General features: G+C 50.9%; 1 protein-coding gene across 1 annotated transcript in view; it reads left to right on the top strand.

The window, feature by feature from the left end:
* Positions 1 to 975: 975 nt before the first annotated feature.
* The window catches only part of Tmem132b (transmembrane protein 132B), a 276,790-nt gene continuing 253,316 nt past the window's right edge, over positions 976 to 24,449 (top strand). Inside the window, exon 1 of the mRNA XM_050146649.1 lies at positions 976 to 1,345. Coding sequence (XP_050002606.1) covers positions 1,285 to 1,345 — 61 coding nt within the window. The 5' untranslated portion in view covers positions 976 to 1,284. The remainder of the gene's footprint in view (positions 1,346 to 24,449) is intronic.

Genomic DNA, 24,449 nt, shown 5'->3' with positions numbered 1-24,449 from the left:
GTGTGACCCATTTTTCCAAGCAAAGCTCGGGACACCAGAAACTGGTGGCAGGTGTGACCAGGTTGGGCAGAGCAGGCCCCAGATAGGCAGACCCCCACAGCAACTGGCCCTGCAGTCTGGCGGAGGGAACTTGCAGGGCCTCTCAGGGCCATTAGAGAAGCCCCTCACAGTTTCCCTGCTTTCAAACCGGTCACCTGGACTAGGCTAGGGGTTGTTCTTCCAGAGGGGCAGTAGTTTCTGGGACCCTGTTACCCGCGACTGCTTTTCCACGCTGGCTGAAGCCTGGCCCACCTCATGGACGAATCCGATGACTTGCTCTAGTGCGGAATTCGTGGCCCGGGCTTAGCACACTGTAGACACCCCAGCACCCTAGGAGCGAGGCGCCCGGGTCTGCCCGGTGCTGGCAGACACTCTTGAGGGCCCTCTGACAGCACCTCATCCATCACGTGCCCTGTCTGCTCTCAGCCTCGCAATAAGTCCCTCGCAGACGCCTCCTTTGCGAGCCTTCCTGTAGTTGCCTTGCCTCTCGACCTCGGGGACGCCCAACGCTGCGCCTCCAACACACCCTGGGAACCCAGCCCGCACTCAGCACTCAACACGCCCTCTCAGTCCCTACTCTGGTCTCCACAGGCCTCCACGGCCCTGCGCCCTCCCCTGGGAGTGAGTGGCAAGTCCTGTCGCTTAACCGTTGGGTGGCCGCTTGGTGTCTTGGCCCCCGATGGGGGGAGGGGAAGGGCACCTCCCCACCTCCCTTTTCTTTATCCTTTTCCACCCCCGGACGTGTTCCTCCTCCCTTCTTCTTTTATAACCCATTCCTCTTCTTCCTCCCTTCCCTTCCTCCTCCTCCTCCCCTCTCAACTCTATCCGCTCCCTCTTCTTCTAACCCCGTTCCTCCTCCTCCCTCCTCCCTTCCCCTTCTCCTTCCTCCTCCTTTCCTGTCCTCCTCCCTTCTCTTCCCTCCTCCTCCCTCCTGCTCCCTCCAGGCTGCTCTCCTCCTCCTCCGCCCTCCTCCCTTCCCTCCTCCCTTCTCGGCTCGCTCACTCTCGCGCTGGCTAGAGGGGCGGCCGGCAGCTGGCGCTGGCCGAGGCGGCGGCGGGATGGGACGCGCGCTGGGGCGCAGGAGCCGCGGCGCCGGCGGGGGCCGCGCAACTCGGGCCAAGTGCAGGGCGGGCGCGCGCTGAGCCCGGGCGCCGTCTGCAGCCGGCGGCCGAGTGCGGAGCCGAGAGGTGCGGGAGGCGGCGGCGCAGGAGCGAGCGGAGCCCTGCGCTGGCTCCCGGGAGGACCATGCGGGCCCCGGCCGCGTCGCTCGGGCTGCTGCTGGCGCTGAGCGCGCTCCGCTGCGCAGGTAACGCGGCCGCGTCCCCTCCCCGACCCCGAGCGCAAAGTTGCTGCCTGGGTCCCAAGTCCCGGGCGGCCGCCGCCTCCTGCTCTTGGCGGGGCTGGGAAGCCCCGGGGCGGCCCAAGCCCCGCGCGCGCGTCCCCTATGCCTCCTCTCCAGTCCCAGCTGCCCTTCGCATCCTTTGGGGGCTCCGGGAGCCACAGGCGGGGCTCCCCGGATTCCCATCTTTACTCGGCCGGGCACCCGGGCTCAGGGGTCTGTGTGTGTGTGGAATGTCGTGGCCCAGCATCCGTGGACCTCTGTCCTGTTGCCTGGACACCTGCGGGGCCTGGAGGTCGTCTTGGCCGGCGTTGTCTGGCTTGGCCGTAGTCCCTCCCGCGCCCGGTTACCCTCCTGTCTCCAGCCTCCCAAAGCCACCCACTCCCCCAAGTGTCTCCCGAAGGCAACCTGGTAACCCCACTGTTCGTCCCCTGGAAGCTCAGGTCGCTCTAGAGCCCTGACCTGTGGACTGGCAGGACCCAGGAGCTTGGTCCAGTAGCCCCGGGTCGGGTCGCGCTGGCATCTGGTGATGTCTAACGTATTGGTGTTCAAAGCCCTTGCCCCGGTATCGGGGATTCGCGCAGCTGTCGCCTAAAGCCCGCGAATGGGGAAGTCAGAATAGTCAGGTATTTGCTGTTTGCAGCCTGGGCTGGAGTTGACTCAGCTCGGCCACCTCGGTGTTGTTACGTGTTGGTTGTAGAGGAAGCTTATCCTAAAATGACAGTACCCCCCTCCCCCACCCCAGGCAAGTGGAGACAATCTCAAAGGCTGGGAAGAAGCGACAGTCACGAGCCATGTTCATGTGCGTGCGAGGGCTGTGTTCTCCAGACCTTTAAAACACAGGTTTTGAGAGCAGGTAGCTCAAGACTGAGAGCATCCCTTCCCGTTCCTTAAACCAACCAACCGCACAGATACCCAGAATGCAGAAGGGAAAAAAAAAACCGCAACCTCAACTTTGCGGCTCTGATTGCCTGGGTGAGGTCGTACTTAGGAGCAAGCTTGGATGCCGACTTTTTTTTTTTTTTTTTTTAAATAAGGATGACTGTGCATGGGAAAAAAGTAAATATTGCCTTCCTCCCCGATGCCCTCAAGTGACCCCAACTATTTACTAAGACTTCCCGCTTGGAGAGATAGTGGCTGGTCCTGAGCTTTGGCTGGGCCCCGGAGGATGGCACTAGTCTTAAAGTGGAGGGTTCTTTCTTGGCGTGGTTAATGAGCTGCCGCGAGCTGTTTGGCTCTTGGCACTGATCTGCGGCCTGGAGTGGGCTACTGACGGGGTCCAGGCCGCTTCCTCAGAGCGGAAGCCCTGAGTCGCGTTTGCCAAAGTGCACAGTCCCTCGGACTTGAAAATTGCAGTGTTGTGTCTATTTTCTCTCTCCATGGGGGTCAGCGTTCGCCCGGCTGTGTTCAAGAGCGGATCTGGGCAGCCTTGGAGGAGGAAGCTGCCTGTCTCTTGTCTTGTGCCAGAATGAGTCCCCTCACCCTGTCCAGCCCCACCCAGCCACAGAAGAGCCTGTGCATGACTCTGGGCAGCTTGTGGTGGGAGGGAGGATGTGCCACCCCTGGGAATCCATTCCTGGCCCTCCGATAATACTGTCAGTACAGCCAGCAAGGCAAAGTTTTCCATGCTTGGGGTCCTTGGTCGCCCATGCCTTCCACCGGTTCCCACCAGAGACATAAAGAGAACACAATTTGCTAAGTCTATATTTAGCTCCAAAGCAAGGGTGATGTTCCTGAAAGAGCTGCCTACACTTGGTTGATTGGGAGTTAACCAGCTTCATCTAGAGCTGGCTGCATTTTCTAGATCGTTTCTGGACCAACCTTGGACTGGCTGGGGTCCTGGGAGAGGGGTTTGAGAGAGTTCACCTGTGAGGGGGTTCTCCCATCGCACACGCGCGCCGGCGTTGTTGCCTGTGCCCCCTTCCTGCGTGGGCAGCTACCCGGAGAAGGAGAGTGGTAGGCGGACTTCTTGGAGCCTCGTGAGGGCTGAAGCATACGGAATTGTACTTGGTTGGAGTCAGCACAAATCCTCCGGCTTAGCGACCAGGGGGCCCCATCATTCAAACCATGTTTGTGCATACTGTGGCTTTGGAAGTTAGTGATGCATTTACAGACCACGTCCCCTGGGGGAAATTGACAAGCCTTGTTTTGTTGACCCTGGGTGCTTTTTTTCGAGAGGGGGGCTTGTCTGTGGAATGGGGTGGGTGGGGTGCACCCCAGCGCCCTCAGAGAGCCTTGCTAGTGACAAGTTTGCCTTTGTAGGGTCGGCGCTGTTGGCTTGCAAGTCACAGGGCTTAGCCCTGCCTAGTCCCCGTGCAGTGTGGCAAGTGGTCTATTTGTTTCTCATTACACCAGGTCTTGGGAAGGGGTGGCCCTGTGGTGTGGGGAAGGGTGTGGGGTGGGGGAAATGCTAATTCTGTGGCAGCCTCCAGTGATTTAATGGCACTGGGAACCTTCTCAGAGTAAATCATCTGGTGCCCCTCCTCCCGCCAGTGGCAGGAAGGCGTGGGGCTTCCTCAGGAGCTCCGCTTGGGTGACTGGAGCCAACAAAGAGTGCAGCGGTTGCCATGATTCGTAGGACAAAAAGAAGCCCCTCATTTGCTGGCTCGGAGTCTGGGAGGGTGGTCTCGGCCAGTAAAGCCCTTAAGGGTTTCCTTCTCAGAGAGCTCCGGGTTCCGGGTAGCCCTTTCTCTCCTGGGTCTCAGTTGAGAGGGATGGAGAGAGTCCATTTTCCTGCAGGCTGTAGCTCTCGGCCCCTGGGGCCTGAGAGGGGGGAGGAGGGTCTTAGGTACCACCCGCAGCTCTCGCAGAGGAAGTGATCCAGAGCAGGAAGGGGCCTCTGAATACAGCCCTGCCGCAAGGTAGGAGGCTGGGGCCAGGCGGTGTGAACTTCATTTAGACTGGTACTCTGTCCCCTGGCTAAAGCTCTGCCTTCTCAACTCATTGCCCTGGACCTTCTAACCTCACACCTAGCGCTTGGCTGTGAAGGCGGTTTCCACATAAGGAGCCCCAGGCTATGACAGCAACAGCCCTTTGACAACCTGAAAGTAGCCCAAAGTAGCCACCTGAAAGACAGGGACAGGAGTCAGAAGAGTGCAGGTGCTGATGGGAGTCGGGCTCTGTGCGGCAGGTTCTCTGAGTCTCTTCTGCTTGGAGCACCAGAGAGCCTGCTCCTCTGCAGGTGGATGAGGGCTTCTGTTTACATTTATGGGTGAAGATATTTACAGGGGAGACTAAGCAACCTAACTTCCATCTGTATGCCTTGGCATGTGCACTCTCCCAAACAATACTTTAAAAAAATTAAGGGCAAATATTGGCAGGCCCATGCATGCACACCTGCCTCTTGATCCTTTGTGGTTTCTTGTTCTTTGCCCCCTCCCCTGTGTGTGTGTGTGTGTGTGTGTGTGTGTGTATGTGGAGGTCAGAGGTCAACATCAGGGGGATGTGCGCTGTGATGCTCTATCTTGCTTTTTGAGACAGTCTCTTACTGAATCTGGAGTTCACCAACTAGTCTAGGCTGTCTGGCTAGAGAGCTGAAGGGATCCTCCTGTCCTTGAGGGGCGGGGCTGGGGTTACAGAATGCGCTGCTGCACCTGGCTTTTAGATGGGTGTCGGGGATTGAACTCAGGTCCTCATGCTTGCCTGTAAGCACTTTACTGACAGCCACCTCCACAGCCTCTGGTTCTTCCTCTTGAAGGTGTCCTAGAATTGGTAGTGACATAGTCTGGCTCTGCCTGTGGTCTATCCCAAGCCCTTTCTAGCTGCAGCTTCACTGACTTGCAACAATTACAACAATCATCGGGGGGTAAGCACTTCTGCATCACATTTTGCAGATGAGGAAACTGAGGCTGGGGAGATGGCGGGTTGGGTGACCCCCAGAATCGTGCTTCTCTCAGCTACCGTGCTCTCTGTATGAATGTTGATTTCAGGAGAATGTGTTTGTTTTTAATTGATGATGATGATGGATGTATGTAGGACCTCAGTTACCACGGGGCATATGTGAAAGTCAGAGGATAGCCTGCGAGAGTTGGTTCTCTCCTTCCACCTTCATGTGGGAATTGAACTCAGACCGCCAAGCTTGTGCGGCAAGTGCCTTTTTACCCACTGAGCCTTCTTACTGATCCTGAGTTTTGGGGCTTTGGTTTGGACACAGGAACATAGGGTTGTGTCTCTTCCTGAGGGGAATGTTGTGCCTCTCATGAGGTATTCTGTTCCGGAGAACTTAGTCTTCTCAAGTCTGCTCAGTGGAAGCTTCTGCCGTTGGTTGCAGAGATACCTGGTACTAGGGAAGACAGAGCAAGTGAGAAAGGCCCACCTATGGAGGTGCTGGCCACCTTTGGGGACATCTGGCATGGCAGTCTCTTTTTTTTTTTTTTTGCTTGCATGGAGAAGAAAGCCACACAGTAAAATAAGTCAGATTCAGAGAGACAGATATCACATTTTCTCTCATTTATAGATCCTTGATTTTATAGAGGCACAAAAAGTCATACATGCACATGGGGTGTGAATGTAGAAGAGGGCCTGTGGGATGAATGGCAATTACGGGAGGGGAGGGACGGAAAGGGAGGCACGTGAATGTGGTCAAAGTGCAGATGTACTTATCTGAAAATGCCTATGAAAGCCATTGCTATTTTCTTTTCTTTTTTTTTTTTTTTTCGAGACAGGGTTTCGCTGTGGCTTTGGAGCCTGTCCTGGCACTAGCTCTTGTAGACCAGGCTGGCCTCGAACTCAGAGATCCGCCTGCCTCTGCCTCCTGAGTGCTGGGATTAAAGGCGTGCGCCACCACTGCCCGGCAGCCATTGCTATTTTCAATGAGCATATGCCACCTAAGGAAATAAAATGAAATTTAGAACACAGAGTTGGTGATGGGCGTGGTCATGCATATCTTTAAATCCAGCATTCAGGAGGCTGAGACAGCTGGATCTCCGCGAGTTCAAGGTTAGTGTGGTCTACATAGTGAGTTTCAGGCTAGTCACAGGGTATAGAGTGAGGCCCTGCCTCCTACAACAAAATTGAGAGCCTGGACAGAAGGCTGATTGGTTAATCTTGGCTTTTAAGCGTGAGATCTGAGTGAGTTCCCTAGGACCCACGTAAAAAAGCCAGGTGTAGTGAGTGATGCATGCTTGCAATAGCTCCGGGGATGTGGGCACACCCGTGTGGGGCTCAACGGCCGTTTCAGCCTAGTCTACTTGGTGCCTTCCAGGCCTTTCAAAAAACAAATAAAAAACCCAAGGTGGAGAGCACTTGAGAAATGACATCCCAAAGCCATCCTCTGGTCACTGCTTCTGCCTTCAGACACAATGTAAACACCCATACACACACACACACACACACACACACACACACACACACACCAACTCCTTCCTCTCAACTGGAACTGTCAGTGTCTCAGTTCAGGTTTGAGATATTAGCAGCATTGGCTTAGCCCCTTGGCCTCTCCAAAGCTCCATTTTCCCATCTGGAAGCTGGACCCTGCACTACTTTTCTAAAGATCTCATTCTGGGACTGGGGTTCCCCAGCAAGCACAAGGCTTGTGATAAAATTTACAGGAGTGAGGCTGTCCCCATAGGTGGAGCTACAGACGGAAGAGTCACAAGCCGTGAAACACCAAACAGCTTAAAAAATGCTGTGTCTTTGGGCTGGAAAGATGATTTAGCTGTTAAAACTGAATTTCCAGCTCTTTAGGAGGACCCTAGGGTTCAATTCCCAGCACCCATGTTGGCTGGCTCACAACTTCCTGTAACTCCAGTTCCAGGGCAACCAATGCCTTTTTCTGACTTCCTCCAATGCCTGTGGCATGCATATGTTTGGGCATGTGTACATGTACATATAAATAAAAATAAAATATTAAAAGATACCACTGGGTATTGAATATCGCCAAGGCTGGCCTTGAACTTGAGAGCTGGGGTTACTGAGTTGCACCACCATGCCTAGCCACCAAGGGGCTCCTTGATGCAAGACTTCATTGGGGTTCTTGAGGAGCTCTTGGCGTGAGATTGGCTATATCCCAGGTAGGGACCCAGAGGCACAGAGAATGCCAGGGATGGACAGTATGGCCTGTGTGTGCAAAATGGGGTTTCTTTCTTGAAACTCCTGATTCTGCCCTGATGGTACTTCCTTGGTCGGGAGCCTGCTCCATTTCCCTGACCTCAGTCTTGGGGGGGGCTGTGAGTTTGGGGTGTGTAGCACAGCCTGGATGATGATGGGGAAGCACCAACAGGAGTGTCTGATGCGGAGAGACTGGCGATGGTGCTGATGAGACCTCTTGGTAGAAGCAGTACTTTCTAAAGAAGTTCCTGGGGCTGGAGAGGTGATGCAGGAGTAGAAGCACTGGCTGCTTCTGCGTAGGACCAGGTTCTGTTCCCAGCACCCACATGCTCATCTGCAACTCCAGCTCCACAGACACGGGGCACATAGGTGGTGCACAGACATATATGCAGGCAAGAAACTTCATGTATTAAAAAGAGAAAATTCGGGGACTGGAGAGTTGGCTCAGAGGTTAAGGGCACCTGTTGTTTGCAAAAAACCTCCTTGGGAACCAAGTATGCATGTTGTGCACAGACGTACATGCAAGCAAAACGCTCATACACATAAAGCAATATAAAAAAATCTAATAAGTAAATAAAATTTCCTTATTTTCTCTATATTTTTATCTATCTATCTATCTATCTATCTATCTATCTATCTATCTATCTTCTATCTATCATCTGTCATGTGTTGTGCTACAGTGCATGTCTGGAGGTCAGAGGTCAACTTGCTGGAGATGGTTCTTTCCTTCTACCATGTGGGTCCCTGGGATTGAACTGGCTCTGCTTTAAGTTCTTTTAGCCGTCTTACTAGCCTTTGTTCTCGCTCTTTCTGTGAGAATTTTTACTTCGTTACTTATTTATTTAAATTTAATTTGCTCTTTTGGCAGTTGCAAACATGAATTTAGACAGGCAACATATGTATTTTTTTTTAACCTGAGACCTAAATTACCAAAAAGAACCAGCTCTGGAGAAGGGTTCCAGGCAGAGGGATGGGCCCCTGGCATCTCGCTGCAGAGCGTCTGGAACACAAAGATTCTGGATGCTCTGTCTCTCACGTGCTCACTCATTGCTCACTCGCTCCTCATCCAACAATCACACATTCATCATCACTGGGCATCTGGAATGCCACAGGGGACAAAAGGATGGCTTCAGTCTCATGGGAGGGGCTGTCACTCTCAGCTGGTAGGCAGCAAAGTGAGGGAGACATGAATACCTGCTCGGTGGCACAGGGAGAGGCAAGGTTGGGGGCACTTGGGTTGTCATCCAGCGCTTGCTTCTGCTTCTCCCACACAGGGCTTGGGGAGAGGGAGAAAAGCCCCGTCCTTTCTGTTTAATTCCAATGCCTTCTCTCTGCGCAGCCACCTGGCTCTGCCTTTGGGGTGCTTGAGTCGAACTCCTTCCCCGATGCCAGGCTCCTTGGCTGATGCACACCCTCCCTCTCTCCATGCTCTGGGCCCAAAAATAGTTACATAAGAAATCGATGGGGTCTAATCGGGCTCACCAAGGTTTATGACTGAGGGTGATTGATTGCCAGCCTCCCTCTGAGCCTGGAGTCGCATAGCTTTAGTTTGAATTAACCCACTGAGCACACACTCTGGCGACTGGTCCAGCGTCCTGAACTGGGGAAGAGTGGCTGTGAGCATTACTCCTCGGGGTCAGCTCTGGTCTCCTGTCCTCTGGCCGGGCTCCTTGTGTGCTGTGCCATCCTCTGTGGGTACACCTGGGGTTGCTAAGGAGCCAACTCGCTGGGGATGTGGGGATGTTCCCAGTTTCTGCTGGCCACCTGTGGGGGGCCATATGACCTGCAGACCTTACCTCTTAGCTGCTGTCATTTAAGAACCGGGGGGTGCTGTCAAATATTGCAAGTTTGGGGGTTTCCACAAGAAACATCAGGATCTCAAGTCCAGCATGGCAGTTCACGGTTGTAATCCCAGTGTGTAGGGGTGCAGAGGCGGGAGGATTACTGCAAGTTCAAGTTGAGCCTGGACTACATAGTTACGGAATAGTCTGAACTACATAATAAGATACTGACACACAAGCCGGGCGGTGGTGGCGCACGCCTTTAATCCCAGCACTTGGGAGGCAGAGGCAGGCAGATCTCTGTGAGTTTGAGGCCAGCCTGGTCTACAGAGCTAGTTCCAGGACAGGCTCCAAAGCTACAGAGAAACCCTGTCTCGAAAAACCAAAAAAAAAAAAAAAAAAAAAAAAAAAAAAGATCCTGACACGCATGTGCATGCACGCACACACACACATACAAATGCAGATGCACAATACAGTGATTGGGAAGTGTGGGCAGTGTCCAACTGCACTGAGACTCAGTTTCTCTGTCTATAAAGTGGGCTGCTGCCAGCCTTCTTCCCCACAACCATCTTCCAATTTATCTCACTGTCTGTGCACACTCTTGTGCACAGACACACTCTTGTGAATTCTGACACATTTTTATTGCACTTTCCTGAGCCTAGTGACAACAGTGACAGGCTGAGGTCCCTGACCTAGGGTGTGTGGCATGAAGGCAGCGAGCTTGAAACCATGATAGTTGGGAACATGGCTTCATCACGGGAGGCTCTGCAGGAGACAGACACTGCAGACAAGGGTGCCAGGAGAGGATGGCTTATCTTCAATGGGTTTGAACAGTGGCATTTGAGCCAAGGCCTGAAGAGGAGAAGGGGGAGGTGGTTAGGTGGGGTGTTAGTCAGGGTTCCCTAGAGTAACAGAATTTATAGAATAAATGTCTGTGTATGCGTCTATCTATCTGTCTATCTATCTATCTATCTATCTATCTATCTATCTAATCTACCTACATCTATCTATCTATCTATCTATCTATCTAATCATCTACCTACATCTATCTATCTATCTATCTATCTATCTATCTATCTATCTATCTATCTATCTATCTATCTATCTAGATCTATTGGAATGACTTACAGGCTGCAGTCCAGCTAATCCAACAATGACTGGCTGAGAATAGAAAGTCCAAGCATCCATAAGGCTGGATGTCTCAGTTGGCTTTAAGCATACACTGGGATCCCCAAGAAGTAGGCTCCAATGCCAGTGAAGTAATGGATATGCCAGCTGGGTGAGGGCAAACCAACAAAGAACAAAAGTGTTGGCATACAAAGGAGTTCTACCATAGCCCAGAATGCAGTATAACAAAGGTTTATTTATTTGGGGATAAACTCACAATAAGGGTAGAGATCCGCAGTTCTCTGCGTGCACTGGGAACTGGAACTGAATCCAGCAGTCAAGAGGGCTGCACACGTGTTTCATCTGCATTTATAGTACATGAGACCACACCCAAAGTGGGCCAGTATCTTAAAGGCTATTGGCTGAAGGGTTCCCACGGAACAAAAGCTTCCCTTTTCCATGTCTTTCTGTAGGCTTCCAGAAGGTGTGCCCCAGATTAAAGTGTGTGTCTTCCTACCTCAAAGGTCTAGACTAGGAGTGGATTCACCCACTTCAAACAAAGCAAAAGTCTTTCACAGGAGTGGCCTCCATTTCTGGATTATAGTTCATTCCCGATGTAGTCAAGTTGGCAACCAAGAATAGCCCTCACAGTGGGCAGCGCAGAGAAAAGTGTTTAAAGGAATGGCAGACACAGAGCTCTAAGGAGGGAATGTGGCTCGCAGGGACAAAGAGCAGAAAGGAAGCCAGCGAGGTTTGTCTGAGTGAGGAAGGACAAGGGTGGGGAATGAGGGCTCTCAAGATGACTCAGTGGGTAAGGGGGCTTGCCGCCAAGCCGGACACCTGTGTTTGAGCCTTAGAATCCACATGAGGGGAGGAAAGAACAGAGTCCTGCAAAGTGACCTCTGACCCCCACACATGTACCATGGCACACGTGTGCACATATACACATGCACACAATATTGTATAAATAAATAAATAAATAAATAAATAAATAAATAAATAAATGTTTTTAAAAAAAGAATGGGAAAGGAGGCCAAGGAAGTGATGGCTCAGAAGCTCCTGGTGATGAGTGACATTGCCGCTCTTACAGAGGATCTGAGTTTGATTCCTAGCACTCATGTCCTATGGCTTGTAACTGCCTGTAACTTCAGCTCCAGGGGAACTGACACCCTGTGCTGGCCTCCGCTGGTACCTGCACTCACATGGTACACACACACACACACACACACACTTGAAAAAAAAACAACTAAGCCAGGTGTTATGGTGCACACCTGCAATCTCAGCACTCTGGAGGTAGAGGCAGGAGGATCAAGAGTTCAAGGTTATCCTCACTTATATAGTAAGTTCCAGGCTAGTCTGGGCTATATGAGACCCAGTCTCAAAAAAAGCAAACCAGCAACCAACAAACAGAAGCAACTCTCAGCATAGACCGGCAAGGAGGGTAAAGTCAAGGTGGTTCATGAGACAGGACACACACAATGTTGGCTCTTAATAAATGTGAGTAACTCTTGATAATATCCTGGTGATAGTTGAGGGGATCCAGGCTCAGCTCCTCTCTTAACACCCTCCTCTCCCCCACACACCAGAGCAAGCGGGTATAAGGTACAGTTCGGTTCCTAACTGGGATCTGGCAGATTCTGCTCGCATAGTGGGTGTGATTATTTTGGCACCACGCTGAGGTTTAGCTGATATGGGTTCTCAGGCCATTGAGTAGCTGTGCCAATGAAATTATGTTTTTCCAGGATTTCCATGACACTCTAGAGATGTGTAAAGCCATTCACCCAACCCTCTGCTGGCCTTGGCTCTTTAAATATTGCTTGTTAGTTCTTGTACTCTTTAAACCAGGCATTTGGGCTGGTGACACAGCTTAGCAGGTGGGGGTGCTTGCCACCAAGCCTGATAACCTCCATTCCACCCTCAGAGCCACGTGATGGAAGAAGAGAATTGAGTCCCAAAAGTTGTTTTCTGACCTCTACATATGTAGCATGAAACTCATAGCCAGCAAATAAATGATGAATTAAAAATAAATTAAAGCAGGCATTAGCACACAGTGGCCTCATGGACTGTTTATTGGCCCTCCGCTTGCTGTTTGTAAATAAAGTTTTATTGGGACTTGGCCCTCCCTGCTTGTTTATGGGCTGTTTCAGTACCATGGGAGTCCAGCAGTTGTGATGGGGTAGTACGAATGGTAGTAACCCCCCTATTCTCTGTCCTTCCTAAAGATGCAGTTTGCCTCACATAGTCAAGCAGGGCATCCTCTGTGCGTTCAGGGGCACTTCCACTGTGGAGAACAAGGGGCCCTTTCTAATGTCAAAGAAATCATCCAGCTCCGGAGTGAGGACAATGGCTGCTTTGGTGTCTCCTGGTGGAAAAAGAACAACATATTGATCGAAAGTGGCTGTCAATTCAGCAGCCTTTGAAGGCGGGTCTGGTAATTACAGTAGCATTTATGTAACGTTTTAAAAATAGTAGCACATGTGTAGGCTAGCTATTTTTTACTCTGCAGGCACAGCCTGATGGCTCACAGCTCAGAAGACCCCCTCACCGGGCTGCTGCAGCAGTACAAGCCCAGAGACAGTGACTCCCATCTTCATGTCTCTTCTCTGACCCTGTGTTTATCTATTTCTTACTGGATCATTTTAAAGACATGCATGCCTATAATATTTGAAAATGTCAACGCTGAGATTTAGGTATACTCCCTATACATCCCTGTGAGAGATGGCACAGCAAATACAGAAGTTTGTCACCACTCCAGTCTGGACTCTGTAAAGCCTGCTGTGTCCCGGTCTCCAGCTGTGGGATATGTGGTGGAAGTGGGTCAGGTGTGGATGGATCCAGGTGCCTGATACAGTCCTAATCGTTGCTTTCTCTTTCTCCCTCCACCCTTTTAAGTTCTCTTTTCGTCTTTGCCAACTTAATTCAAACCTAGGCTTGCTCTCAGTGATGACAGGGTGAGCCACAGCCAGCCCTGGCCTGTCCTGGCACCAGTAAGAGGTCAACCGTCTTTTTCTGAGCCAGCTCAGCATGAACCCCAGGGCTGCTTTGATCTGGACTAAAACTCGGGCCCCCTTCTGACCCAGGTATCAGAGACTGTGCCCAGGTGTGGAATGCTGTGTCTGGTCAGACAGAAACTCACTTTTGAGGCTGGTACTGGACAAGGTGTGCTTGCTTCCTCAGGAAGCAATGGGCTGAGGCTGGCTGCAGGCTGGCTGAGGGAGGAGGAGGGGCTGCTCACCTGCTGTTGCTGACCCGAGGGCCATTGTCTACCAGATGGTGACTTCACACCCAGACCCTGGCTGCCCTTCTAGATAGGCTATTGAACTATGAGTTCCCCTTCCCCCTCAGTGTTTGCACATGGGTTTTGGCTACTTTGTATAGTGTCTTAGTTAGGGTTTCTGTTGCTGTGAAGAGACAGCATGACCATTGCAACTCTTTTTTTTTTTTCTTCTCTGTATAACTACCATGGCTGTCCTGTCCTGGCATCTGCTTTATAGACCAGGCTGGCCTTGAACTCAGAGATCTGCCTGCCTCTGCCTCCCAAGAGCTGGGCTTAAAGGTGTGAGCCACTAACGCCTGGGCAACTCTTATAAAGGAAAACATTTAATTGGGGCTAGCTTACAGTTTCAGAAATTTAGTCCATCTCATCATGGCAGTGCATGGCAGCATGCAGGCAGACATGGTGCTGAAGGAGGAGCTAAAAATTCCACATCTTGATCTGAAGGCAATGGGAAGTGGACTGAGATACTGGGCATAGCTTGAGCATATACGAGACCTCCCTCAAAGCCCACTTCCATAGTGACACACTTCCTCCAACAAGGCCACACCTCCTAATAGTGAGCTCCTCTATGAGCTAGCTTTTGGGGGGCCACTGCAGTTACAGTTACAGTCAAACTACCACATAGAATGCACAGAAAGTTGGGAAAGTGGGGCTGGATAGATGGCTCAGTGGTTAAGGGCACTTGCTGTTGTTCCAGAGGACCTGAGTTTGGTTACGACACCCACAACAGGTGGCTCACACTTAATAACTCAAACTCCAGGGGTTCTCACACCCTTCTAACCTTCTTGACCCCTGCACACACCTGTATACACACACACACACACACACACACACCTGCACATGTAGTGATATTTTGTGTTTTAACAAATAAAACTTTCCTGAAGATCAGAGAAGCAAAGCAGGCAACCACTAGAGAGTTTTTTTTTTTCTCTACCAATGCTCAGACCAAAGGGATGATCTTGTCCTCAGACCGCATCTCCAGACTGCTTCTGTCCCCACCAAACCTCAGACTGCACTGTTTCTTCCCACCTTATATCCCTCTCTCCACCCAGCCTTATCACTCCTGTCTCCACCTCCCTGGTGCTGGGATTAGAGGCGTGTGACTCCAGAATACTGGGGATTAAAGGTGTGTGCCACCACTCCCTGGCCTCTAGTGGCTTAGCTCTGCACTCTGATCTTCAGGCAAGCTTTATTTATTAAAACACAAATAAAATATCACCACACACACACACACACACAATCTTTAAAAAAAACCTTGAAAGACAGTCCATATCTGCCATAATGGTAACTGGACTTTACCCCCCCCCCCCCACTGCCCTGCTCCTGGAGGGCTCCCATGAAACCAGGTACACCAGCTTCAGAGGGGTTTCTCTGGTGGGGGTGGTGCTATCTGGTTCTTCTAAAAATTATCCTTTATTACCTTTTATTTATTTATTTTTAATAGTTTGTCATGGGGTATATGTGGAGGTCAGAGGACAACTTGCAGAAATTGAATTATTGAATTTCTCCTTCAACCACATAGGTCCTTGGGTTTGAACTCAGATCCTCACATTTGGTGGCAAGTGCCTTACCTACTGAGCCACCTTGCTCCGGTTGTTTGGTTCTTAAGCACCCATGGGCGCTGATATAAAATCCCTGAAGACGTGTATATGTGTGTTGTTTGTGAATGTGGAGGAGTTGGGGTGGCCTCAGGCAGGGAACTGGCATTGTTAACTTTAGGAAAGGAAGGAAAGGGCCAGGAGAAGGGGTCAGGGAGGGAGACAGTCAGTGTCTGTGACAGGGTGCAGTTGTTGGCCACTTCTACCTTCTTCTAGAATAAAACCCCCAGCCCCTCACTGGGGGATTCTAGGCAAGCACTCACCATTGAGCCAGACCCCAACCCCACACTGAGGGATTCTAGGCAAGAGCTCTACCACTGAGCCACACCCCAGCCCCTCACTGGGGGATTCTAGTCAGGGGCTTTACCACTGATCCATACCCCAACCCCACACTGGGGGAGGCTAGGCAGGTGCTCTACCACTGAGCCACACCCCAGCCCCTTACTGGGGGATTCTAGTTAGGGGCTCTACCACTGAATTACATAACCAACCTGTGCTGATTTTTCTTTGAGGAACCCCAGTCTCCCCCTGTTCCAAAACTCTGGTTTCTATGTTGCTGACTCTTCCCTCCTCTCTTGGGTGGGCTCATGATTTGTATCTGACCAATCAGAGTGTTCCTTTTCTTGGGCCTCAAGGACTAGGTCAAGGTTAGGGACAGTAGCCTGGCTGGGCTGATCACCACTAGCCCTAGGAAGCTTGCTGCCACCTTGGATTGGTGCTGCCTTGGTGGTGGAGCCTGTGGGAGGTGTTCCGGTCACTATTAGATTCAAATGAGCATGAAGAAGCTCACACTGGTTGGGCAGGGTCTGGGGAGAGTCTTCAGCATCAGACTGTCCAGGGAGAGGGTCAGTTTCTTGGCTCCTAGTCTGCATCTTGTCTGCAAGGGCTCATATGCCCAGAGCCTCATTTCTTGCTAATGGTGATCCTTCACCAGCCTCGACCCTTTGCACTTGCTCTGTTGACGTCAGTGGTTGGGGCTGGGGACACGGCTGTCAGTAAAGTCCTTGCTGTGCAAGCATGAGGACCTTCCTGAGTTTGATCCTCAGGATCCCTGTAGGAAGCTGGTGTGGGGGCGTGTGCTTGTAACCCCAGTGCTGGGAGGTAGAGACAGGAGCCTCTCCAGCCTCCCTAATCAGTGAGAGACTCTTCTAAACCAAACCAAACCAAACCAAACCAAACCAAACCAAACCAAACCAAACCAAACCAAACTAAACCAAACCGTGGTGGAGAGGTCCTGGGGAGCAACAGGTTGAGATTTTGCCTTACCCAGTGCCCCTAGCCATCTTTCTAGCCCTAAGCCTTTCTTTTTTCCTTGACTCACTTTAAGCTGTTTCCATTGAAATCAGGAAATCTTGATAAGTATCAGGTAAAGCTTCTCAGATGGCCTTGTCTCCCGGTGGCCTTGGCCTCTCCTCCTGACCCCAGCTGTGCTCCGCTGAGGGCTGGTCTCCCTAACGTGCCAGCCGGGTCTGAGCCCACGGCGGGCAATATTGGTGTGGATATGTAGCTAGCCCATTCCCCTTGCCTATTCCCCCTCCTTGAAGACTATCAGGTGAAGCAGACACCATCTGCCGGTGATGATTGACATAAGCGTCTCCTTTGTGCCCTTTCCCTCCCCGTCAATCAAAAGTGCTTCTTAAGTGCTCTTTCTCCTGCACCTGTCTGGTTGGCACTGAATGTCAAAGATGAAAATGTTATTGATGTTCCTACCTCAAGGCTCATGGGAGCTTCACCAGACGAGTGAACCTCACAGAGGCCCTGTTGTTTATTTATTTATTTTTATTTATTTAGAGACAGGGCCTCACTGGGTAAGCTCAGGCTTGCTTTGAACCTGAACTATTACTGCTTTAGCTTGCCTGGTGCTGGGACATCTGGCATGATTTGGGTGGATATATTTATTTATTTATTTTTTGAGACAGAATTTCTCTGTGTAGCCCTGGCTGTCCTGAAACTCCCTCTGTAGACCAGGCTGATCTTGAACTCAGAGATCTGCCTGCCACTGCCTCCTGAGTGCTGGGATTAAAGGCGTGCGCCACAACTGCCTGGCTGATTTTGGTGGGTCTTAAGAAAACTAAAAAGAAACTTAAAAGTGATTCCAGGGTCCTTAAGGACCTCTAGGTTCCACCCATTTTTACATTTGAAAAGCTAATCAGTTTATTTAAAATGAATGGGTGTTGGACTGGAGAGATGGCTCAGCTGTTAAAGGCTAGGTTCACAACCAAAAATATAAAATAAATGGGTGTTTTGCTGGCATGTATTTATGTTTGTCATGTGTGTGCAGTGCCCATGGAGGTCACAAAAGGGCGTCGGATCCTCGAGAACCCGAGTTACAGATTGTCGTGAGCCATCATATATATGCTGGGAACTGAACACAGGTCCTCTGGGAGAACAGCCAGTGCTCTTAACTGCTGAGCCGTCTCTCCAGCCCCTGGATGCCTCATTTTAGATTTGATGTCTTTATACTTCCCAGCCACTAGCAAAGCCATTGCTGACCCCAGCATGTTCATTTTCAAAGACAGGATTTTGTACTCGGTTTTTAGGGTCAGTAGGAGGTCCTTGCAGGATTTATGTTGCCTGTGGGCACAGATAACTAGAAAACATCATGTTTTCTTCACGAGTCACGAATTTGTGCTGTTCAGTGGGACTTACTCGTTTTCCACCTGCCCTTTTTGCCAGCGTTTCTCGTCTGTCAAGAGATGTAGGATCTGTACCAGGCTGGGAGCAATGACAAGGTTTTAATTACTAGTAAGTAAAGAAAACCTGCCTGGCCATTAGAATGAGACCTGAAGACTGCAAGTTCAAGTCTAGCCTAGGCAACTCATGGAGACCGATGACTCAAAATGAAAAGAAAAGGAAGGCTGTAGCTCAGTGACAGAGAGCTTGCTTAGCAGGCAAGGGGCCCTGGGTTCCACGTGCAGTCCTGAAAAATAATAAAGGGAACGTGAGGAGTCAATGGCAAGACACTGCCCCTTTTAGAGTGGCGTGGAGCCCTCAGGGTGACGGCTTCACTGAACTTTCTCCACAGAGGAGGACTGTGGGGCTGGGTGTCTCATTCCACCCTTACAGCAATCGCAATTCAACCGGGGGGGGGGGGGGGGGGGGACGGGGGGGGGGGGGGGGGGGGGGGGGGGGGGGGGGGGGGGGGGGGCTAACAGGAGGCGTGGCTCCGAGGGGCGTGGCTCCGAGAGGGCAGCGCTCAGGGAAGGTGTGGCTGGACACTGCTTGGCTCAGGGAGGTCCGGTAGGCAATGGGATGGCTGGGAATCCTGATCGTTCCCCCGTCTCTTTGAGGAGTCTCTTTGTGGCCTAGCTGTGACCCACCTTCCCACACTGAAGCCGGCTGGGTGGGGCATTTCATCTCCTGCCGCTTGCTCCGAGAGCTCAGCCAGTTCCGGGGAGCCACCAGCTTCGGTTTCAGTGGTCTTGTGTTCTCGGTTCTCAGACAAACCCTCCCATTTTTCCTCATTCACGCTTGCTCCCCAGGGCTTCATTCTGAGCTGTTAGCATTCCAAGGTGGCAGCAGCAGCCTTCATCAATGCGAGAAACTTGAATTAGAATATGAATTTCACCTGGGGCCTGGGCTCATTGTTTCTGAGCTGAGCGCACATTTACCAGCGGGAGGTGAGTCGCGCTCTGTCTCGTCTGGCAGGCACCTGGGGGAGGGTGGGAGGTTCTGAAGCCCCAGCGAACGGCCCGGCCCTCTGTGGGTGTCCTAAGTCCTGACGCCTTGTGGGAGGGAACCTTTGCCAACGTCTGCTCTGGAGTTGGGAAGTGGTATCTCAAGACCAGCACTGCCCAGGGGCATCAGGCGGCTGGCCAGCCCAGGGCTTTAATCATTTCTGAGCCAAGATTTAATGTGAAAATCTAGAATTTCTGATTTTCTCTCGAGAGGAGCAGGCAGCAGCACTGAGTTCTTCCTATATGGCTGTAGTCTGTGGGACTGGAGATTGCCCCTCTGGTACACTCTCTGCTTCACGCAATGGATGTGCACACCCCTGTATGCGCGCGCGCACGCATGCATGCGCGTGCTCGCACACATGCATGCGCGTGCTCGCACACTATTTTTCCTCCCCAAGATGCTTTCTGGTCAGGGTGTTTTATTGCAGCAGCAGAAATTGCAACTTGCCCACAGGAGCTCCAGCACTTGTCAAGATTGGCCTTGAACTCACTCTGCATCCTCAGGGCTGCAGGAAGGGCTCCAGGACTACACGAAATAGCAACATGTACAATAACACAACACCGAGTGTAAGAAGCTGGCCACATAGTCACACTGTGTAGGCTGATGCCATAGTCACCTCCCCTTTAAGGTGTCGGGGGGGGTCTCCTCTTCAGGGCTGCATCGTATTCCATTGCGTATTAGGGACTTGGATGTTCTGAACCTGTGAAGCCCTCGGAAGCTCCCCACTCTGAGGTGACTTTGAGGTGGTGTTGAGGGGAAGGGGAGTCCCCTTCTGTGGCCCTGTGGTTGTGAACAGGGATCTCTTGCCGGTCTTAAGTGGAGCTTTGTCTCTGTGGTCCTAAGTCTAGAGCTTCTCTGATTCCACACTGACCCTCCTCCCCAAGTTTAGGGGACCTTCTTTCTAAATTAATTCAGGCTGGAAGAGGGGTGTTGTAGCTGGGTTCCCTTCATGTGCTAAGTTCACCAAATGGTACAAAGCAAATGTTTGCAGAGTAGAGTAGATTGGGGGTTGGGGTTTGGAAGGAGGGCCGTGAGTGGTTGAGAGAGTTTGGGGAAAGGAGGAGGCTGAAGATGATCAATATGAGGGTGTCTGTGGGCCAGGACAGCACAGAGAGGTTTGCAGAGAGAGCTCAGAGCAGAGGGGGCTGTTCCAGGGGTGGTGCTGTGCTGTTGCAGGGTCCCTTCCTGTCCTTCTGCTGTGGGACTCAAGGAGAGAGAGGTGGGATGCACCAGGGTCCGACAGCAGGGTGGGTAGGGCAGCATCCATTCTATCCTCACTGTGTCCCTAGGACCACCGTGTGGTTATGTTTGGGACCTTGGAGACACTCAATCCTTGTCTCTGGGACTCAGCTGCCATTGTCCCAGAGCAGAGTCTCAGCCACTCAGCAGGCTGTTCTGTGGTCCTTGTCTTTGTGCCCTGGATGTAAATAATGTTGATTTCACTAAAAATAACACAGTCACTGGTTCTGCAAGAATACAGTGTCTCCTTGTGGAAAGCAAAGGTGATCCCCAACAGCGCTCTATAGGTGACAACGGTTACCTGAAAGTGTGCTTCTGCCCTTGTTCTGGAATCATCCCTAGTTGTCTCCTCATCTGGCCTTATTCATCCATCCATCCATACATCCATACATTCATTCAATTGATTTACTCACACACTCACTCACTCACTTTGATTAGTCTTCAGGGAAATGAGTCAGGAATCCTTTTCTGGGCCAGGATAGGGGTGGGGGCTGTCCCCAGGGATGTGGTCACTACAGTTGGGAGCTGATGGTCAGTCCTTCTGTGTGCAGGGTGTATGCATCAGGCTGTGGTTCTGGTTTCCCAAACTGAAGGTTACCTGTACCCCTTCACCTCGCAGAAGTTGCCAGGATACCCCAGCTTGTAACATAGGCACCCCTTGCCACTGTGATGAGGTGGGATGGGCTGCCTTCTATTGGGAAGAGCTCTTGTTGAACGTAATTAGAAGCATAGGGTGCTGGATCAGCTCCAACAAAATCACAGTGACAGATTGGGATGTCAAAGCCGGACCATCAGTCAACAGATTCCAGACACCTGGAGTTCAGGGGTGAGGTGGACAGAGGGCCAGCCAGCAGTAAGCCTCAATCCCTGGTTCAGTGGGGATCTATCTGGCTGGTCATCTCTCTGAGCCTCAGTTTCCCTATTTAAAAAGCGGGGTGTCCGTATTTAAGTTTTGAGCCTTTCTGTGCCTGCAGCCTTATGGGTGTCACCCTCTTAGAGCTGTTTCTCAGTGGCAGCCGCTTCCCTCATGTGCCGGAGGCCCTGGATCTGTCCCCAGTCCTGTCCTCTTCATTCTAGATTCCAGTTCTTTCTATGCCACAGCTCTGGGCAGTGTCTTTCAAAATGGATGCATCAGCTCCTAGAACGCAGCATCCTGCTAAGACAGCCTCACCCTTTGTAGCTGCTGTCGCAGAGGCCTGTGGATAGTCTATACTTGTCTGATAATGATGTCGGCAGCCACGGTGAACAGGGCCAGTGTTGCTTGCGTGCATGGGGCTCTCGGGGGTTCCTGTGAAGTTGACAATGGCAGATTCCTCCTGGGAGAGGGGCACTGGCACCGGTGGGAGGTGACTTAATATCCCCAGTACTTTGAAAAAAAAAATCTTTGTTCTGTATGCATTTGTTATTCAAAATGTTTTTTTCGGTGAGTGGGGGCAGGGTGTCCCTCTGTAGTCTTGGCTGTCCTGGAACTCACTGTGCAGACCAGGTTGACTTCAAACTCGCAGAGACCTGCCTGTGCCACCTGAGTGCTGGGATTAAAGGCGTGTGCCACCATGCCTGGCACATTTGTTATTTAAATAACTGAAAGATACTGTAAAAGGGAAAAAGGCCACTCCTCAACCTCCTCTTCAACAAGGGGTGAAGAAAAAAAAGGCCTATTTTAGCGTTTTGTATAGATTCCACCACTTGGCCCGTCCATGGGCCTTTTAGAACCGTTTCCCTTCTGGAGGACCCATGGCGTTAGCTAAATGATATCTCAGTTTCGCGTGCAGAAATGAAATGTAAACATCTCAAACGCCCACAGCCTGGCATTCAGGGTGGGAGAGAAGGGGGTGTCACCTGGTCCATCTCCCTCACTGCTCTCCCTCACTGTCAGCTGTGACTCAGGTTTGGTCTTGGACCAAGACTGTGACTATAAAACCACAGAAAGGTCAGTGTGAGCTGTTCCAAGGCTGTTGGTGAAGCCTGAGGAATCCATATGCTTCCTAATCTGTACCCGAGAAAGGATCAGAGTGGGGTGTCGTTGCATCTTGCAAAGCTGGCATCTTTATTTTTTTTCTTTTAAATTTAGAATTACCCAGTAATGTCATGCCTAGGTTTGTAGGCCTAAACAAAAACCTATTCACAAATGCTCACTACAGGTTTGTTTACGGTAGATAGCCAAAAGATGGGGACACCCCTGATGGCTACCCATTGACAAGTAGATAAAAAATGTGTTTTGTCTAGATCGTGACATATAATGTGGCGCTGAAAAGGAAGAGTGCTGGCAGGTTGCATGATGGGTGAGCCACAGACTCAGGAAAATGCAGCTGAGACCCAGAGGCCTCTGGGGGTCTCAGAGCATGGAAGTCACTCTGTTGGGGAGCCCATGAAGATGCCCCTTGGAACAATTGCATTAGATAGACTGATGTATCTAGGGATGTTGGTTTACTGTGACCAAATACATATGATGTAGGCAATTTAAGGGAGAATACACTTCAGAGATTTCTGTCCATATTGGGGGGTTCGGGTGGGGTGAGCCACACCAGAAATGTATGTAAGCAATTGATTGTCAGTTCAGTCCTGGGCATCCTGGCAGCCAAAGCGGTTAAGAAAATAAATCCAGACTTTTCATAGGTTCAGGCCCTCCTGTAGCAACACGGGGACTCCCCACAATCTGAATATTACCAGAATTGCTTCTGGGACATGGCCTGGCATTCAGAACATCACAACATAAAAAACCCATAGGTCAATTAACATCTATATTATTTCCTGCTCAACGTTCTCAGTCTGGGAGGGTTGGGGTCAGTATAGCTGTTCAGGGCTGGCTTGTTACTGTAGGGCGCTTCTGTCAGCTAGCCGTCTACAGGTCTACAGTACTCTTGTTGTGCCCTACCCCCCAGGATGATAGGAACTACAAACAGTCACGCAGGGCCCTGTGAGAGCTCTCCGGTCAAGGACAGAGCTACCTTCGCCCTCACACCCTTATCAACAGTCTACCTCAGCTAGAAGGATCCAGGCAGGAACCACAGACTCAGTGGAACTGTCAGCTCAGGGCAGACCAGAAAGCAGACGCTGAGTGTGGTGAGAAATGGAGGCCGGCAGGAAGGGATTGGTGAGAATGGCCGGAACCACAGCAAACCCACAGATGCAGGAGGGGCATCCAGGGCCGGAGCAGTTAGCACTTGAAGGATGGGAAATCGACCTGCTGCCCCCTTAATGGATGGTCTGAAATAGAACGATGTGAATACCACAGAATTCATGCTGACCTTGAGAAGACTGATGGCTTCTGAGATGGTTAAGTAAAATCCTGTGCCCTGCCAACCAATTATCTTCCAAAAGTCCAGGGAGGAGGGCAGGGCATCACATCCTGGCGGAAGGGATTTTGCTGGTGGATTGAATGACCTCCCTCAATGTTAGACTCCTGCAGCGGTGTCAATAAACCTCAGATTGTGGGGAACCTCCTCCCCTGCACTGCTTTATTGAGTTCCTGTACTTATGAAAAGTCTGGATTTGGGGAGTATTTCCTTTGTCTCCTTTGCTGCCAGGAAGCCTAGAGCTGAATTTACAGACAGTCTCTCGCAGTGTATTTTGTGACTTACCCTACGCTGTATCAATTCTCCAATTCTCCCTCATTTTCTTCCTACTCTGCCTGTTTTAGTCACATTAGATAATGTGACTTATTTCGATGTGGTTAGAGTTTTCCATTTTTGTCAAACAGCAAACCACAGACTTATTTGTTCAATTTTTCTTTTCCTTTTTTTTAAATTTTATTTATTTTATGTACATTGGTGTTTCCCCTGCATGCATGTCTGTGTGAGGCTGCCAGATTTTAGAGTTACAGACAGTTGTTAACCGCCATGTGGGTGCTGGGAATTGAACCTGGGTCCTATGGAAGAGCAGTCAGTGTTCTTAACTGCTGTACCATCTCTCCAGCCCTCAATTTTTGTCTTTTAAAGATGGAGTCTTAGCAGTTTTGGGGTTTTGGCTGTGTAGTCATTAAAGCATGCGGTTCAGTGGTGTTTGAGATGCTGAGTGTGGTGCAGCCTTCACTGCTGAACAGTTCCAGAACATTCTCACTACTGCAAATTAAAACTGTATCCATTAATACTCAGTCTTGCCAGTATGGTGGCACATGCCATTAATCCCAGCACTGGGGGTGGGAGCAGAGGCAGGTGGATCTCTGAGTTTGATGCCAGTCTGGTTCGAAGAGCGAGTTCCAGGACAACCAGGACTACACAGAGAAACTTTGTCTCAAAAACAAACAAACAAATAAAAAACAAACAACCCCAAAAACATACAAACAAACAAAAATACAAAAAACCCAAACCAAAAAAGCTCTCACTCACTCTAATCTATCACCC

The sequence above is a fragment of the Alexandromys fortis genome, unplaced genomic scaffold, assembly GCF_014885135.2.
Source record: "Alexandromys fortis isolate MF-2015 unplaced genomic scaffold, M_Fortis_MF-2015_v1.1 scaffold_56, whole genome shotgun sequence".
Lineage (NCBI taxonomy): Eukaryota > Metazoa > Chordata > Mammalia > Rodentia > Cricetidae > Alexandromys > Alexandromys fortis.
Note: the sequence above shows the minus strand (reverse complement) of the source record. Positions and strands in the feature narration are given on the sequence as shown.